This window comes from Equus caballus, chromosome 8 (genome assembly GCF_041296265.1).
Source record: "Equus caballus isolate H_3958 breed thoroughbred chromosome 8, TB-T2T, whole genome shotgun sequence".
NCBI classification, from domain to species: domain Eukaryota; kingdom Metazoa; phylum Chordata; class Mammalia; order Perissodactyla; family Equidae; genus Equus; species Equus caballus.
In genome coordinates, this window is record NC_091691.1 from 23,110,086 (window position 1) to 23,128,629 (window position 18,544).

Here is an 18,544-nt window from a genome sequence, read left to right on the forward strand (position 1 = left end):
TAAACAGATCAAGCCACAGGTGCTGGTGGATCGGGCGTGGAGGCCGTGGATCGGGCGCTTTCCGGGCCTAAGCCTCACCCTGCTGCAGCTTGTGCAAGAGGAGAACAGGTTCTGACCTGCCTGGACTCCCCTCCGGGTGGATGGAGCGGGATGAGGCCCCACCTGCAGTGTCACACTCACCCCCCTTCTGAGACTCGATCTCCTTCTTGGCCTGCTCCAGGATGCTCTTGATGGCGTCATCCGAGCCTGTCTCAGGCGTGCGGATTCTCGGAGTGATACTGCCTGAGGGAGGAGAGGAGGCCTCTTTTGTGGGGACCTGTGTGTTGGGGGCCAGTCCCTGGAGTGGGGCCCTGCGTGAAGGGCTGGTCCCCTCCCTGGGAGTGAGGCCCAGGCTGTGGGAGTGCGGCAGGACCACCCCTTAGCTAGTCTGTGGGACAAACTGAGGACACACAGTCATTCTGGCTTGAAACAATAATAATAACAAAAACAATGACGGCAGCCACCACCACAACAGCTAACAGTTCTCGGGCAGTTTCTCTGTGCTTTATACTCATTTGACCCCCCTAAGAGGCTGACAGATGGGGAAAACGAGTCACAGGGAAGCTAAAGTGAACGGCCCGAGGTCAGCCAGTGGATGAATGGCAGAGCGGAGACTCAAACTCAGGTGTCGGCGAGGTCAAAGTATGGGCCCTTCACACAGATTACCCAAAAACCAAGTCTGGCAAGCTTGGCCGTCATGCAGGCCATCTTACTGATGGGTAAACTGAGGCTTGGGGTGCTCAGGGGGTACATGCCAGGACAGCCCCTGGGCCCGGCCTTTTCCCTCATTATCAGCCTGAGCTGCCCATGAGGGCCAGGAGAGCAGGGGAGAGCCCCAGGCTCAGGAAACTGAGAGGGAAACTGAGGTACAGAGAGGCAAAGTCACTCGTCCTGGGTGACACAGCGGGAGGCAGCAGAACCAGGCCCTGCACCCGGCCTGTGCTCTGCCCAGCCAGCCCCCGGCCCTGGGCTTGGCCGCAGGTCCAGGCCTGAGCCCCTCGGCCCGGCGGCCACTGACCTCGCTGCCGCACCTGGATGGTCCTCAGAGCCAGCACGTTCTGCTCGTCCGACAGGAACTGCTTCATCTTGATGAAGGGCTCCTTGCCCTTCACCGTGAGCTTGCGCCACGGCTTGGGCCGGGCCAGGATCTCGCTGACGGAGCCCTGCGACAGCCCCAGCACGTAGTGGCCGAACACCCGCTGCCCGATGTTGTGCTTGAGCAGCTGCTCCTTCACCTGGAAGGCGATCTCCGCCGTGTCCAGCTGCTCCTCCTCCGGCCCGGCCCCCGGCCCGGTCCCACCACCCCCTGCTCCGTCCGCCGGCTCGGGGCCCCCGGACGGCTCGGGGCCAGGGGCGGGGGTGGCAGGGGCCGTGGGGGGCTTGGCGCCATAGAAGGCTGGCGGAAACACCAGCAGGCCGCCTGCCTCCCCCTTGAAGGTGGCCGGGGCCATCATGGGCTTGGACGGCAGCACGTCCCCTGCCAGTCTCTCCCCCGAGGCCAGGCCGGGGAAGGGGGACAGCGAGAAAGTCCGAGGGCCATCGGGGCCCAGGCCGGGGCCCAGCAGGGGCTGCCCGGGGCCTGGGGACAGGGGGTCTTCGGGCCCTGGCGGTGGCGGGAGCTGTGCAGGCGATGGGTAGGACTGTTCCATGCCCAGCGAGTCCTTGAGGGAATCGTCCTCCGAAGGGTCCTCCTCTAGAACGCGAGAGACAGACAGACAGACGGGGGAAGAGGGGAGAGACAGACAGACAGATGGAGGAAGAGGGGATAGATAGACAGACAGAGGAAGAGGGGAGAGACAGACAGATGGGGGAAGAGGGGAGAGACAGACAGACAGAGGAAGATGGGAGAGACAGACAGATAGACGGGGGAAGAGGGGAGAGACAGACAGATGGGGGAAGAGGGGAGAGACAGACAGATGGGGGAAGAGGGGAGAGACAGACAGACAGACAGAGGAAGAGGGGAGAGACAGACAGACAAATGGAGGAAGAGGGGAGAGACAGACAGAGGGAGAGGGGAGAGACAGACAGACGGGGGAAGAAGGGAGAGACAGAGGGAGACGGAGACAGAGGAAGCAGTAGCAAGAGACACACACAGGAAAAGAGACCCGACGGAGAGACAGACAGGGAAACAGAGGGAGAGAGAAATCACATGAGAAAGAAACCACGCACAGCCAAGGGAGAGACAGAGACAGACAGAGACAGAGAGAAAGACAGAGAGGGAGAAAGAGAGAGACAGAGAGACAGTGAAAGGCAGGCAGAGACACATACATAGAGACAGAAATCGGTGGAGGAGAGGACGGGGTAGGGAGACAGCGCTATGGCGTCCAGCAGCACCAGGTGCCCACACTGGCTGTCTCCGCCAGCACCGCCCCCGCCCCGAATTCCCTATGCCCATCCTTCACGGCCGGGTCCAAGTGCCAGTCTGGGGAACCGCCCTCCTGCCCTCAGGAGCAGCAATGGAGCACGTGCTCCAGAGAGTTTGGGCGGGAGTTTGGGCTAATGCCACCCCAGCAGGCCGCCCCCTTCCTGCCCCCCTGCCCCCCCGCCCTGTCCTATGTGTCTGCCCTCCCCGTGTGCACGGCGTCCAGGAAGCAGGCCCCATTGCTGGCCCAATTTTACGGATGGGGGAACAGGGGCAGCACAGAGAGCCCCAGCCGGGGCCACCCAGCTCAGAGGTGGAGCCACTGTGTGGGGAGAAGGGGCAAGCGGCGGAGACAGCGATCGCGGAGAGAGCAATGTCTGCCATGGGGGCGCAAGGTGAACCTTGCCCCATGACCTCTTCCTGCTGCCTACAAAGGCTTGGGGTGAGTGGAGCCTTTTTGGGGGCCTGAGTGAGCTGTGTGTCCTTGGTGTGGGTGTGGATGTGGGGACACCCTCTGGGACAGCTGCCAGCTGGTCTAGCCACAGACAGCACCCGGCTCAGCCCCAGGTAGACAGCAGGTGCTTAATCAGTGTGCACCCCTTTTCTCCATCACTGTCCTGCCCGCGTGGAAGGCAGTGGTCCGTGGGCATGGAGAAGGCCAGAGGCCCACGGGCAGCCCCTACCCCGGCCCCTCAGCCCCGAGAGCACCCCTCCACCCCTACCAGGGCTCGCCAAAAGGCCAGGCTTTTCCAGAAGGAATTTCTGCGCGGGGAAGAAGGCCTCCTTGGCCAGGAGCAGGGAGTCTTCAGGCTTGGCCATGCCCTGCGGAGACAAGAAGCCGGGCTGAGGGCATGGCTGCTGGAAGGCTCTCTGCGACAGCCTGCCCTGGGGGGACCGTGGCAGGGACACTCACCTGGGGGAGGCTGCAGGTGCTGGAGGCCAGCTTCATGGCTTTCAGGATGCTGCCAGAGAAAGTGGAGCGTCTGAGGCCAGCTGAGTCCCCGGGCCTGGGGACAGGCCTCGTGAGGGGCACTTCCACTCATCTTCCCTGACTGGGAAGGAGCGCCCGGCCCCTGACCCCACGGGACGCTGCACTCCCTGCAGCAACGGGCCTGAAGGAGCAGCTTGTGAACTGGGCCCAGTGTTGCCTGGAGGCTGCTGTGGTCACCGGCTGGCACACTGGCCGGCGAGCTCATCTGATCAACGCAGCCCCCACCCGGTACAGCACTGGCAAGGCCACTTCTTGATGGCAAAGGACCGAGCATGGTTAAGTTTTGATACACCAGGGGCCAGTGGAGAGGAGACGAGGGTACCACAAAGTGGGGTCTGGAGAAAGAGGATTAACTTGGCCATGGGCCCCTCGCCACCACCCAGGGAAGAGGGCCGGGGATGTGGTGCCCCATGCGCACAATACCTCAGCTCTGTTTTAATTTCCTCATAGTCGGACTGTGCCTGGAGCTTCTCCTCCAGCTTCTAGAAGAGCACACAGAGATGGTGAGGCTGGTGCCCATGCTCGGAGGACTGGCCGGGGTGTCCTTCTGCCCGGGGACACCCCGCCCGTCTCCGTTTGCCCAGTTCCACCCCCGAGACGCACCTCGATGGCCTCGGACTTGGCGGTGAGCTGCCGCTCCAGGTCGGCGATCTGGTTGGCGGAGGCCTCCTCCAGCTCCTGCAGCGAGTTCTGCAGGTGCTGCACGTCCTTCAGCAGCCGCAGGATCTCCCGGTCCTTGGAGGCCAGGGCAGCCTCAAGCCGAGGGCCCGAGCACAGTGCAAAGTTCACCTTGTCCTGGGGACAAAGAGGTGCTCTGAGGGGCTGTAGGGCCTCCCACCCGAGTCCCAAGCAAAACAGGAGACCCATCTGTGGCACAGCTCCCCTTTCCGACAGGCCCGTGGCTTTCCTCTTCCCACCTCTGAGCCTTTGCTCAGGCTGGTCCCACCAGACTGGACGCCTTTCCCTCTATTCTTGAAACTAAATCAGGAGGGAGGGGGAGTGGGCAGGGAGGGTTTTCTGGAGGAAGATGTGTCTACACCGTGATAAAGTTCAAGAACAAGTTAGTGATCTGGAAAGCTGGCCGCATCCACTACAGGCAGAATGTGTGTGCTTCCACTCACTGGGGCGTATGCAGGAGAAACGCAGGCACCTGCACCAAGACACACGGATGCCAAGGTGAATGTTCACGCCAGCCCTCTCTGTAACAGCCAAAAACTGGAGGCCCCAAATGCCTACCAGCAGCAGGATGGATGGACAGACTGTGGTATATCCACACAATGGAATACTACACAGCAATGAAAATGGATCATCTACAGTGACTCGCAACACAGCCTGGACGACTCTCCCAGGTGCGATACGGCGTGAAAGAAGCCAGACGCCAGAGGGTGTGTGATTCACTTAAGACCAGATACAAAAGCAGGCAAACCATCTGTGCTGTTAGAGCCAGGCGACTGGCTCCCCTGGGGGAGTAACACCTGGATGGGGACACATAACACCTTCTCAGGCGCTGGGACTGTCCTACCTATCTATGTGGATGCCGGGGATGGGTGTGTTCACACTGAGAAATTCGCTGTGTTGGACACTTACGACATGCACATTTTCCCTTATGTGTACTATACTTCAATAAAGAAAAAGAAAGGAAGCAGCGAGTTGGGTGAGAGAGTGGTGGGGACAGGTGTTCCCAGCAGAGGGAACATCACAGACAAAGGTTTGGGCTTCTAAGTTGGGCACAGGCCCTACCCCAGGGCATGCTTCCACTCCAGTAAGAGACCCTCAGGACTGGACCTGAGACCTCGCAGCCACGGGCCCCACTGGAGTGGTTCCCTCCGCCTCCTAATTTGCGGCCAGCCCCAATCTCTGCCGCTCCTCCAGGTTTTAGGAAATGGCCCCTTTGTCCCAGACGAAGATGGAGAGGTTGCTGTTTGAGGCGACCTGAATCAGGCTGGTCTTGAGCTCGATTACAAACGAATCTAAGAAGATTACAAAAAAACACAACCCACCACTACCAACCCCGGCCGTTCTTCCATGGAGATAAACGCCAATTAAAACAGGAAGCGGATGCCATTAAGACATTAAATTAATTAGCATCGAGCGCCACTGTTGTGCTCAGAAAAGCTCACCCCCCACACCAGCAAAGTTCCCTGTGGCTGATTAGCACAGCGTTTGCTGGGCTCCACGGGGGTTAATTAAGAACCACTGGCAAGTTCTCTCAGAGGCATCCTCGTGAGCTCCCTCACTCTGTGTTCAGTCTCTCTGTGCTGTGCAGACATCCAGGCATGCTGACACATACACACTGTCTCCTGGGACAGACACAGGTGGACACACCGAAAGACACAGCACACGCTGACACACGTACCTGCCCGAGCCCATGCTGACATGCACACACACGGAAATACACAGCCACCAAGGACACACACTCGTATGGACGTGTCAGCAGACACACACAGACACACATGTGCTTAAAGAGGGCACATGCTCTCATAGGCAAAAACACCAACACACTAGTAGTCATAACAATCGCATCAAGTATTCACTGAGCATAGACTACACGCCCGGAACCATTTCAGGTGCTTTACACGTAGTCCTCTCAATAACCCTGGAAGGTAGGTCTTACTTGTACAGACGAGGAAACTGAGGCACAGTTAGATTAAGGATCAGTCATTTGCCCAAAGGTCACAAATAGACACACACACAGTAACACATGCTCACAGAGACACACTGCAATATTTAAACAGACACAGACACACAGGTGGTCTGCGTGTCAGAGCGTCAGGTTCACGTGGAGACCGCCAGTCACGCTGGAGCAGACCTGCTGCACGAAAGGAAGCGCGAACCGAACCCCTTGGCACGCAGAGACCTGGGAAGAAAGCTGGACCAATTTATGTACAGAAGCTGAGGCTTTCTGGCAGAAGAAGGACGAGCCTCTCGATATATGACAGGAGGGTGGCTTAGGGGGGTCTCTGACTAAAATCCCTTGGCAGGAAACGACCCCAGGACCCCAAAGGAACACCAACCAGGAGGAAAGAGAAAGACAGACTGATTAACCAGGCTGAACACAGGAACCTCACGGTTGGTGACTAGAGAATGCTTCTTGGCAGCGAGTGGCTGGTTGGGAAACCCCACTGGATCACCCTGGTGTGCTTTGGGAACCGGTGGCTCAGATGCTGGTACGTGGCCTGACCGCAGTCCTGGGAGGACTGAGAACTGGGGGGCACCCGAGCCATTGGTCCCCTGCCCCTGCCAAGCTGTTGGAGACCAGTGGTCAACAGCGACACCTGGATGCAGCCGCCAAAACCACACGGCTGCTCTACGGCTCAAACTCCCTCCCAGCCCCTTTGGCCAGGCACCTGGCAAGAGGACAGATCCTCTTGGACCTGAGTAAGTCCCCGGCATTCTTGGACAACTGGGGAGAAGGGGGGGCCTCCAAAGGAGGATACTGGACTTCCTGTTAATCAGGGCATATGGGAGCTTGAGCCTGAAAAGTTGGAAGAGCTGTGCCTGTACTCTGATGCTCAGCTGGTGAAACAAGTCATGGTGATTATGTTGACCACACCCCGACCTTGGCAGTTAAGACGCGACACCCACTGTATGCACAGAGACCCACACACACCCATGGACACAATTTCACAGAGATACACGTGACTGACCCACAAAACGTCACCCACGTGTCCATCCCCACCAACACGGCCTCTGGCCCTCCCAGCATCCTTACCCCACCGGGTCCCTGCGGGGAGCAGCAGGCCAGCCGGATCGAGCTGTTGACGGAGGCGAGCTGCTCCCGAAGACTTTCCACCTCACGCTGGGCAGCCTCAGCTCGCTGCGGAGGAGAAGGCAGTGAGCACAGTGAAGAGGCCAGCGGGCCCCAAAGGGCCCCACCCCAGCCCCCCGCCATCTCCTTGCGCCGTCTCAGGAGGGCTGGGCAGGCAGGGGTCCCGGACCCTCGAGTTGGCTCTGGGTTCCTCCGGGGGGCGTGGGACCCCAAGAGGAGCGGGGACATTCCCGCCACACTGGGGCAGGAAGGGAGACGCTGGCTTGTTGGGCAGGTTTTCACACAGTTCCAGGCCACCTCCATCGGCCAAGCAAACTGCAGGCCCTGCTGGTCAGAAGGCCAGAGCTTGCCCCAGATGCCATGGAACCGGGTGCGGAGGGTGTCCTAGGGGGCGTCTGCAGAGGCGGCTGCCCAGCCCACAAGCTGCTGCAGGCCCCTGGGCAAGTGCCCGCCCCACCCCGGGTCTCAGTTTTCCTTTTCTGAAATGGGGGGAATAAACTATGTCTGCTGCGCGAGGCGGGCTGAAATACCCAGAAATCAATGCCAGCTTGCCGAGCTGGGTCTGTGGTGGAGCTTAAGTCTTTCAGAATTTCTAAGAAGAAGGCCTGGAAGGAAGCACCCAAGGGGCAACAACAACGCAGCCTGTGGCTCTGGGAGAGACACTGCGCTTTGTCACTTCCTGGTTGTGTGACCTTGGACAAAAGAGACTTCATCTCCCCAGCCTCGGTTCCCCTATCTGTAGAACAGAATATGAAAGCAACTACCTCACGGGGTTGTTTTGCAAAGTAAGTGACTTGGTGAAATACAACTCAGGAAGGCTCTTAGCTCAGTGCCCGACACACACAGACGCGTCAATAACTGGTGACCTTGGTCAACGTCATCAGGGTCTATGGGGGGTTGGGTCATTACTTGGAACATTAAAGAGCTGGGCTGTATTTTAGCTCAGCTGGTGACGCAGGTCATTGTGGGTGTGCTTAACTTACACGCTGACCTTGGCCATCAAGATGCTATGCCCACCACATGCACACAGGACCCACAAACGGCCACATTCACATTTTGTTAATTTCTTTTTAATTGATTTGTTGACTTATTTATTCACTGGGATCCTGCTTTGTTCCAGAAATGGTTCAAGTCAGTTGTGTCTGGGGAAAGGGTTTGGGTGTGTGGGGTTGTACAGAAAACCTTTTTACATTTCGGCACAGTTGGGGCTTTCGGAGCAAATCTGACTGAAACTCGAGATCTGGGCTAAGAGACAAGCCTCGGAAGTCAACTGCCGACCGAGGAGCCAGGGGGACCCCAGAGAGATTCGCTTCCCCAGAGTTGTGTGTTTACATTTCGGGGGGAGGCCCAGACCACGGACGCATCCCCTGGGACATAAAGCTGGGTTTAAAGCACTAGGCTTATCTCACCCCCTGCAGAGAAACGCGTGCACTCGAAACGCTGAAACCCCAGGATGCTCGCCTTCTGTCCATCCCGACCCTCGGACGCAGCTTTCTCTCCCTGGCGCATGTGGGATGATGACACCTGGTTCTCATCTTGTCACCCCCGGGGTAAGAACTGAGGCAAAGGTCTGGTTTTCACTGAGTAAGTGCTAGCATGGAGCTGCTCTGCTCCAGAACCCTCTTGCTCACATTCAGGACAGTTAATAAACACAGATATTGAAAACCTAATATGATGACATTTATGTTTTTTGCTGTTCTTTCCATGATGAGCAGGTTTTAGTTTTATATTTAGAAAAAATAAACATTTTAAATGCTTCCCCTTCCAGCTACTCAGAGATCTCTTTTCTCCAGCCTATTTGGTTGGCGAAGACGGGTAAGTCTGACGACACAAGGAACTGGCGTGGCTCTGGGAGTGCGAATGGGCCCAATTCCACGGAGGGCAGTCCGGCCACGTCGGCCAAATTATAAACGCGCAGGCCCTTTGCCCAGTAATTCCACGGCTAGGGACTCACCCTACATAGTGGCTCGTGCGTGTGTGAAGTGATCTCTGCACAAGGTCATTCGCCGCGGTACTGAGGACGATGGTAAAAGATGGGAAAGACCCTAAGTGTCCGTCACTGGGGCCTGGTTAGACCACGGGCCGGCGGACTGCAGCCTGTGCCTGTTTCTGTAAATAAAGTTTCAGCAGAACACGGCCTCGCTCATTCGTTTCCACACTGTCAAAGCTTCCACACACAGCAGAGCTGAACTGCTGTGACGGGGGCCTGCAAAGCTGAAAATATTTACTCTCGGACGCTTTAGCGAACGAAGGTTTGCTGTCCCCTGGGTGAGACACGAGTACGGGGGGAGCTCTAAGAGACGTACGTGGAGAAAGTAACTGCGGGTGGGTGTGTGTAGTATGCTACAGCTTTTGTTTGAAAAAGGGGTTACAACAGGTATATTCATGGGCTTGTGAATGGATGGAGCATCTCTGCAAGGAGACCCCAGAAACTGGGAAGGGAGGCTGCCGGAGGGAGGGGAGACGGGGTTTCCGGGCACACCCTGATGTCCCTTTTGGAGTTCTGAACTATGTAAATGGATCACCTATTCCAAAAACTAGCCTGAAAATGCTCTTCTTTCCGGGGGCCGCCCTGTGGCTCAGTGGTTAAGTTCGCGCGCTCTGCTTCAGTGGCCCAAGGTTTCGCCAGTTCGGATCCTGGGCGTGGACACGGCACCGCTCATCAAGCCATGCTGAGGTGGCATCCCACATGCCACAAATAGAAGGACCCACAACTAAAAATACACAACTATATACCAGGGGCCTTTGGGAGAAAAAGGGAAAAAACGAAATCTTAAAAAAAAAAATGCTCCTCTTTCCCAGGTTCCCTTGGCAGGAGGGAGCACCCGGTCCTGGTGCCGCGCCTCTGGGCCTCACCCTGTGCTGGGCTCCTGCCCGAGGCCCTTCCTCAAGGAACACGTCTGCGCTCAGGACCCAGCTGCAAAGGGCCCTCCTCCGGAGGCCTCCCACAATGACCCCCAGGGAAACGACCACTTGCCCTGTCACACTGCTGGCCCCTCCTGGCCATGCCCCTCTGTGCTGGGCTTGCAGCGAGCCGGGGGTCCCACGAGACTCCAGACCGGACCGCACAGCCACGCCTCACCCCCTCTCGAAGTCCTGCCCGCTTGGCCCACCATATGGGAACACCCCTGCCCTGCCTCCCCCCTCCCACTGTCCAGAGACCCTGGAGAGCCCCGCCTTGCTCTGCAGGCGACCTGCTGGCCTCCACCAGGCCGTTCCATGACCTGCAATCCATCCCTCTACGTTCTCGATTTGTCTGTCAGGCCTCAGCTCCACGGCCCCTCCTCCGGGACAATGTCTCTGCCGCCAGAGTCTGGGTCAGGCGCTCGGTCCTGGACCATTGCTGCCCGGTCATCGTATCTCTGAGCGTTCCGTCTACACCTCGCCCCCCCTCCTCCAGGGGCGCAGGGAGGCCCAGCCATCTCCCGGCCTCAGCCTCAGCACCCACGCAGTTCAGTCAGCGCCAATGGGGCTCTGCCCCATCTCCCGGGCCCGCCGGGCAGGATGAGCCCCCCACGCGTCTCCTCACCTGATTGGCTTTCTCCAGGTTGGTCATGATCAGCCCGACTTCATCGGCCCTGACACAGAAAGACAGGCCTGAAAAAGGGCTTCGGCGGCCGTGGGGCCCCACCCACCCTGGAACCCCAGCCCCTGCCTGAACCCAGGGGTCTTGCAGTGGGGGGCTGGACTGTGGAGTCGGGGAGTGGGGACAGCCCCAGGATTTGGGGCGAGGCAGAGGGCCCTGCCCAGCAAATCCCACTCATGCAGGTGGGGACCAGAGGGTGCTTCATGAAACGGGTGCCTCAGGCAAAGAGGCAGCAGGAGAAGAGTCAGAAAGAGGAGGCAGGTCTGAGAGGGTCAGAGGGAGGAGGCAGGTCTGGAGGATGAGAGAGAGAAGACATGTCTGGAGGATCAGAGGGAGGAGGTAGGTCTGGGAGGGTCAGAGGGAGGAGGCTGGTCTGGAGGGTGAGAGAGAGGAGGCAGGTCTGGGAGGGTCAGAGGGAGGAGGCAGGCCTGGGAGGGTCAGAGGGAGGAGGCAGGCCTGGGAGGGTCAGAGGGAGGAGGCAGGTCTGGGAGGGTCAGAGGGAGGAGGCAGGTCTGGGAGGGTCAGAGGGAGGAGGCATGTCTGGAGGGTGAGAGAGAGGAGGCAGGTCTGGGAGGGTCAGAGGGAGGAGGCAGGTCTGGGAGGGTCAGAGGGAGGAGGCAGGTCTGGGAGGGTCAGAGGTTGGAGGCAGGTCTGGGAGGGTCAGAGGGAGGAGGCAGGTCTGGGAGGGTCAGAGGGAGGAGGCAGGTCTGGGAGGGTCAGAGGGAGGAGGCAGGTCTGGGAGGGTCAGAGGGAGGAGGCAGGTCTGGGAGGGTCAGAGGGAGGAGGCAGGTCTGGGAGGGTCAGATGGAGGAGGCAGGTCTGGGAGGGTCAGATGGAGGAGGCAGGTCTGGGAGGGTCAGAGGGAGGAGGCAGGTCTGGGAGGGTCAGAGGGAGGAGGCAGGCCTGGGAGGGTCAGATGGAGGAGGCAGGTCTGGGAGGGTCAGAGGGAGGAGGCAGGTCTGGGAGGGTCAGAGGGAGGAGGCAGGTCTGGGAGGGTCAGAGGGAGGAGGCAGGTCTGGGAGGGTCAGAGGGAGGAGGCAGGTCTGGGAGGGTCAGAGGGAGGAGGCAGGTCTGGGAGGGTCAGAGGGAGGAGGCAGGCCTGGGAGGGTCAGATGGAGGAGGCAGGTCTGGGAGGGTCAGAGGGAGGAGGCAGGTCTGGGAGGGTCAGAGGGAGGAGGCAGGTCTGGGAGGGTCAGAGGGAGGAGGCAGGCCTGGGAGGGTCAGATGGAGGAGGCAGGTCTGGGAGGGTCAGAGGGAGGAGGCAGGTCTGGGAGGGTCAGATGGAGGAGGCAGGTCTGGGAGGGTCAGAGGGAGGAGGCAGGTCTGGGAGGGTCAGAGGGAGGAGGCAGGTCTGGGAGGGTCAGAGGGAGGAGGCAGGTCTGGGAGGGTCAGAGGGAGGAGGCAGGTCTGGGAGGGTCAGAGGGAGGAGGCAGGTCTGGGAGGGTCAGAGGGAGGAGGCAGGCCTGGGAGGGTCAGATGGAGGAGGCAGGTCTGGGAGGGTCAGATGGAGGAGGCAGGTCTGGGAGGGTCAGAGGGAGGAGGCAGGTCTGGGAGGGTCAGATGGAGGAGGCAGGTCTGGGAGGGTCAGATGGAGGAGGCAGGTCTGGGAGGGTCAGATGGAGGAGGCAGGTCTGGGAGGGTCAGATGGAGGAGGCAGGTCTGGGAGGGTCAGAGGGAGGAGGCAGGTCTGGGAGGGTCAGATGGAGGAGGCAGGTCTGGGAGGGTCAGATGGAGGAGGCAGGTCTGGGAGGGTCAGAGGGAGGAGGCAGGTCTGGGAGGGTCAGATGGAGGAGGCAGGTCTGGGAGGGTCAGATGGAGGAGGCAGGTCTGGGAGGGTCAGATGGAGGAGGCAGGTCTGGGAGGGTCAGATGGAGGAGGCATACCCCAGCAGTGCTGCACTTACTTGGATGCGGCCTCCTCATCGTATTTCCGCCGCAGCTCCAGCAGCTCAGCCTGCGTTGCCTTTAACGCTGGGAAAAAGGAGAGAGCGGGGTGAGGCTCCCCGCCCCCAGGGAGGTGGACACCTCCTCCGGTGGGGCCTGGAAGGTGGGAGGAGGCGGGGCGAATGAGAGCAGACAGTTCCCTGGGTTAGAACTGGTGATAGGCAGTGAGTTTCCTGCTCCCAGAGGGGCTTGAGGGATTTCTCATAAACTTCCAGATTGCTGATTTCTCTGGGAGAACTGAAGGGACTGGGCCACTAGGCCGTGTGGCAGTGCCGGGCTGGCACTCAGCAGTGGCCACCTCTGTCGCTACAGCCTGGGTGCTCCTGGTTGCCACAGTCTCCACCCTTCCCTGCTGCCTTCCCCAGCCCAGCCGGCTTGGTTGCCTGCCTGGCCTTTGTTGCGTGGCCTCTGGGGACCAGGCTCGGATCCCTGCTGGGTAGTGTAGGTCTTTCTTCTCCCTTCCCAACTCCCGTCTTGCCCTCCTGACTCTAGACCCCTGAGCCCGTGTTCCTAGTGTCACCGTCCCCTCCTGCTCCTCCCTCTGGGTCCCCTGGTCTGACAGGCCGGGCCAGGTGCCAGACACGCACCTGAATGCAGGACCTTGATCTTCTCCTCCGCCTCCCCCAGTCTGGCTGCCAGAGTGATCTGGACTTCTTGAAGGCCCCTGCGGGGACACGGGGCTGCAGGCCATGCGGACCGACGGCCACCTGGCTTCCCACCCCGCCCGCCCCGCCCCCTCCACCTGTCTCTGTAACAAGCCTGTAGACACGATGGTCAGGCACCTGCCACCCTGCTATTTTGCTGGCCGTGTGCCCCGCATTGGGAGGCCAGTCAAGTTCTGGCAGCATTTTCGGGGGCCTACAGCAGCCAGAGCCTCAGTTTCCTCGTCTGTAAAACGCGGTTTCTGACGGGGCCTGCCTCAGTGGGTGTCGTGAAGCATGTTTGGCGTGGGGCCCGGCACTGTGTTCCCTTGACATCGACAGTTACTACGACTGGCCTGGGGGCATTTTCCCCTCTCATGGCAGGAGTCTGGGACGCCCAGCCAGCCTCCTGGGGCCTAGCTCAGGGGTGATGCAAGGTCTCAGCACAGACAGAGGGGCGTGGCTGATGCACAGCCCGGGCCTTACGAGGTCGGCTGAGTGGCTCCAGGGAAGGGGGTCCCGCCCCTCCCCCTCTCTCCCTCCACTCCAGCCACAGAGGCCTGCTCCTACCTCAGGGCCTTTGCACTGGCTGTTCCTCTGTCATACCCCGCCCTATACACCTGCAGAGCTCATGCCCTCACCTCGCAGGGCTGTGCTCCCTGTCTCCGTGAGGCCTGCCCTGACACCCTGATTAAAACTTCAGCCCCCTTCTCATCCTCCCTCTCCTCTGCTATAGTTTTCTTCACAACCCTTCTCATCTAGGACGCCATTTATTTATCTTGCTTATTTGTGTCTTCTTCACTAGAAAGTCAGCTCCAGGAGGGCGGAGGTTTCGTCCACTGTGCTCACTGCCGTGTCCCTGGCAGAGGGCCCGGCACGCGGTGGGCGGCTCCACAAACTCGTGGAACGAAGGAAGGAAGGAGTAAGTGAACGGAACGGTAAACGAAATGCCCGCCACGGAGGCATCCCAGACACGCCCAGGAATCCACGTGTTGTCACCACCGCGCCAGCTGTGAGGGCGACTGTTCCCCACCACACCGCCCTCCGCGCGAGTGCCGAGCTGAGGCGTCATCTCCTTCCGTCCTCACAGCAGACTAGGAGTTGATACTGCCTGTGACGGTCAGTGTGATGTGTCCACCTGCTGGGCTACAGCACCCCGTTATTCAACAACACACTGATCTAGGGGTTGCTGTGAAGGGATTCCATAGACGGGTCAACATCTACAATCAACCAACATTAAGTAAAGGAGACTAGTCTTAATAATGTGGGTGGGCCGCATATAATCAGTTGAAGGTCTTCAGAACAAAACTGAGGAAGAAGAAATTTTGCCCCAAGGCTGGAGCCCTGACTTCTACCTGAGGGTTTCCAGCCTGCTGGCCGGCTCGACCAGTTCAGATTTGCCAGCCCCCTCTGTGTGAGCTACGTCCTTGAACTACATGTCTTCATTCATTAAACTGAAAACCTACTGGCTGTGTTTCTCTGAAGAACCCTGACTAATACATCACCATTAGCCCTATTTTCCAGATGGGGAAACTGAGGCTCAGAGAGCTGATGGGAACTGCCCAGGGCTGGCCCCTGAGCTGCTGAGGTGGAGCTCAAACCCAGGCCCGCGTGTGCATGCATCTCCAGTCTGCATCGGGATTCCCCATGGGTCACAGGCCGGAGCGACCCTCTGGTTCCGCCTCCCCGGTCCCACCTCCCCGCCAGGTGAGCTGCTCACTTTTGCTTCTCCGCCTCATTTCTCTGCAGCAAAGTTTCTGTCAGGAGGGCCTTGCTGGGAATGCCCGGGAGGCGGCTCCCCTCGGTCAGCGTGGGCCCGGCCGGAGACGTCCCCTCTCTCTGCTCTAGAAGGAGAAACAGCAGGGACCACACATCACCCGTCACTGACAGCGGGTGACAGCCAGAGCTGTGCTCTGCAAGCCCGACGGGTCTACGGGTCGTGCTGGCACAGAATCCACTTCCCAAGCTCGGGTGCTGAGGGAGCGAGGCTGTCCAGGCCACTGTCCCCACGGTCATGGGCTTGCAGTGTGGCGAGCGAGCACCGGCATCCGAAAGTCAAGTTCCCGGGCCCAGAGGCTGCCTCTGCCCCCTCAGACCGTCCCTGCCTCCCCAGCCTTCTAGCTACTTTTTAAAAGTCGTGGTAACATATACATCACATGAAATTCACCAGTTTATTTCAAAGTGTACAATTCAGTGACATTTATTATATTCATGATATTACACAACCATGACCACTAATTCCAGAACGCTGTCACCACCCTAAAAGGAAACGTGTCCCCAGTAAATGGCCACCCCGCTAAGTCCCCGGCCCCCCACAACCAGCAATCTGCTTTCCGTCCATGCATTTGCGGACTCTGGAGATTTCACATCACTGGAATCACCATACACGTCCTCCTGTGCCCGGCTTCTCTCCCTCGCATGCTGTTCTCGAGGTTCACCCAGTTGTCACGTGTGTCAGATCTTCATTCCTTTTCACGGCTGAATAATATTCCATTGCACGGATGTGCCCCCTTTTGCTTTTTGTTCATTGTTGACGGGCAGTGGACTGGTCCCACCGTCGGGCTGTTGCTGCCAGAGCACCTGTCTTCCACTCTTTGCAGGGCAGCCCGGGGAGTGGAACTGCTGGGTCACTGGGTAGCTCAGGTTTGACTTACTGAGGACCCAGCACACCATTCCCCCCGGCAGACGGCACACACGTGGAGCTGACCCCGGGTCTGCCCCTGCAGGCTTGGTGGCAGCTCATCCCACAGAGAGGGCAGCGTGGGTCCTCAGCACCCAAGTTGCCAGGGGAGACAGGTGCTCAGTGGCCAGCCACCCAGGGCAGGTGCTCTCGACCCTGGGCCGAGAGACGCAGCTAAGTCCTGTGCTGGTTATCAAGCTCCGACTGTGGGTCTGGCACGGAGGGCGAGGGCAGAGCTGGGGTCTGCAGAGTGAGCCCCTCAAGGAGATGACACAGCGGCCAGGGCCTGGCTCATTCTTACACACGCACACACCTGCACACACGGGCATGCACGGGGCATGTTTCAGGTGCTGAGGCTACAGCCATGAACGAAAAGATGAGGTCTGACCATCCTGATGCAGTGACAAGCGTCCTCAGGAGAGATGCAGCGCAGGCTAGAGCTCAAGGGCCTTGGTCTGAATCCCCGCTGGTCCACCTGCTGCCTCGGACTAAGTTTCCCCTTCTGTAAAGTGGGGCCAGTGACACCTTGGAAGGTGGATGCCAGGAGACAGTGGGATCCGTGTGAAAGGCCCACGGCACAGAGCAGACGCTCTTGGGAGGCAGTTTCCACAATGGCTCCTGCGCTTCCAGAGGGGCGTTCAAACCCCGGCGGGCCCTCCGAGGAAGGACGTGCTGGGGAGCCTGGCAGGCCTCACAGAGGTGCCCACATATGAGCTGAGGCTGGATAACTGCCCGGTCCTGCTTGTCAGGGGGGACGGCTGGAAGGGCACTCCGGGTGCAGGAACAGAGCTGGCAAAGTGCCGTGTTTTAGTCCCCGTAAGTCTTCCCCAGAAGACTCTGCCCAGGGCCAGGCATACAGGAGGTGCTCACTAGGCACAGAGCGGGAAGGGAGAGCTGTGAAATGGAGCGTGAGAGAGTGGACATTTCCCGAGAAGCGACTTCATCCCAAGCTCTCATTTGACAGGCCCCTGCCCATTTCATCTTCCCACAGGCCACACCCGGCCCACCACTTGTTTTGTAAATAAAGTTTTATTGGCACACAGCCACGCCCACTCATTTGCATATTCTCCACAGCTGCTTTCACACAGAGCTGAGCAGTTTGGACAGAGACCCACGGCCTGCTGAAGCCTGAAATATTTACTCCCTGGCCCTTTACAGAGAAAAGGTAGCCTTGCTGGTCTCTGAGGGGAATCCTACTCCGTCACCCCTTAGACACCGTCCCTACACCTGACTCTTCCCCTCTCTGCTTCATTTTTTTAGCCACCATGCTGAATTTTGTTCACCATTCTCTTGCTTTTAATCGTTTTTAACACAGTACGTGTACATCTTACACCATATTTTTAGCTCTGCCGGTTTCTTAACTTGTCTTCTCCGGTGCTGAGATCCTGTTTCCCCGTCCTCCAAGGCAGACGGCAGGACTACATTTCCCAGCCTCCTTTGCGGCAGGGTGCGGCCACGTGACTAGGTTTTGGCCAATGGGATGTGGCCGGAAGTGAGCGTGTCCCCCTCCAAGCTTGGCCCCATCAGCCTGGGTGTGGCCCTCCATCTTTCTCTGCCTGGTCGCCCGTTGTCAGCGTTCACGGTGACTCCGGACGCCACGTGTTGGAGGTGGCAGGACCTCCGCAGCCTGGGTCCCCAAGTGGCTGTGTGGTGCATCCTCTGCAACTTCCCCGCCCTTCAAAGATACGGCTCTGAGTTGTGGGGTTGGTCTGTTTCAGCAGCCGAGGACCCGAACCCATCCCGCATCCAAAACCATAAAGCCCAGTTCCCGTCCCCCCACCGCCCCCAGCGAGGCTGAGTTTGGTGCTGAAGAGCCACAGCCCGTGCTTATTAGGGACGCCCCGAGAAGGCCTGATGACTACCTTTGGGGCCGAGGAGCTCGGGGTGCCTCTTCCACGAAGCGTGGAGGTCTCGCCGCGGCTGCCCGCTGGGGTCGAAGCTGGGGGGCTGCAGTCTGTCGTCTAGGCTGCGCGTCCCCTCAAACACAGGCACAGGGTCTGCAGAGAGAGAGGGAGGAGGACAGTGGTGGGGGTGGCCCTGGGGGCCGGGGACACCCAGGCTGAGGCCGTGGGGTCTCGTGGGTCCCTCCCCGGGAAGCTGGGGTCGAGGGACCATCCACCGGAGCCACCTGGAGCCTCTCTGATGGCCAGGGCGAGCAATGGGGACTTCCCGCTTTAGAGGGGGCAGCCCTCTTCAGGCCGCTGCTCAGGGGAGCGTGTGCCTCCCCAGGGGGTGGGTGTCCTGCTCAGCTGCGAATAATAACGATAACCATAACTGACATAATAACTGCATCTTCTGGGTTCTGCGATGCCATCTGTGGCAGCCCTGAGATGGTGTCTTGCACGCCTCCAACCACGGGGAGCGTCGCTGAGCAAGGACCCAGCTGTGACTCTGACATCCATCAGTCTGGGGCCAGCCGTCCCACGGGCTTTCCCAGACAAGGCCTGCAGAAAGCGGGATAAAGGCAGACCTGCTCCAGGGGACACAGGGCTGCCCCGAGGGCCGAGGACGCCCCCAAGGTCTCCCAGCGCTT

General features: G+C 59.4%; 1 protein-coding gene across 7 annotated transcripts in view; it reads right to left on the reverse strand.

Moving 5' to 3' along the window:
* The window catches only part of CUX2 (cut like homeobox 2), a 240,926-nt gene that overhangs the window by 20,809 nt on the left and 201,573 nt on the right, over positions 1 to 18,544 (reverse strand). For 5 of the 7 annotated variants that reach the window (XM_070275465.1, XM_070275467.1, XM_070275469.1 and 2 more), the window contains 12 exons: positions 17,874 to 18,008; positions 15,052 to 15,175; positions 13,278 to 13,354; positions 12,651 to 12,717; positions 10,691 to 10,739; positions 7,105 to 7,209; positions 3,996 to 4,187; positions 3,816 to 3,874; positions 3,315 to 3,363; positions 3,124 to 3,244; positions 1,058 to 1,732; positions 181 to 282 (listed from right to left, as the gene is read on the reverse strand). In XM_070275465.1, the coding sequence (XP_070131566.1) occupies positions 181 to 282; positions 1,058 to 1,732; positions 3,124 to 3,244; positions 3,315 to 3,363; positions 3,816 to 3,874; positions 3,996 to 4,187; positions 7,105 to 7,209; positions 10,691 to 10,739; positions 12,651 to 12,717; positions 13,278 to 13,354; positions 15,052 to 15,175; positions 17,874 to 18,008 (1,755 nt within the window). Of the gene's footprint in view, positions 1 to 180; positions 283 to 1,057; positions 1,733 to 3,123; positions 3,245 to 3,314; positions 3,364 to 3,815; positions 3,875 to 3,995; positions 4,188 to 7,104; positions 7,210 to 10,690; positions 10,740 to 12,650; positions 12,718 to 13,277; positions 13,371 to 15,051; positions 15,176 to 17,873; positions 18,009 to 18,544 lie in introns of those variants that run through there. The other 2 variants (XM_070275468.1, XM_070275471.1) reach the window with 2 other exon arrangements.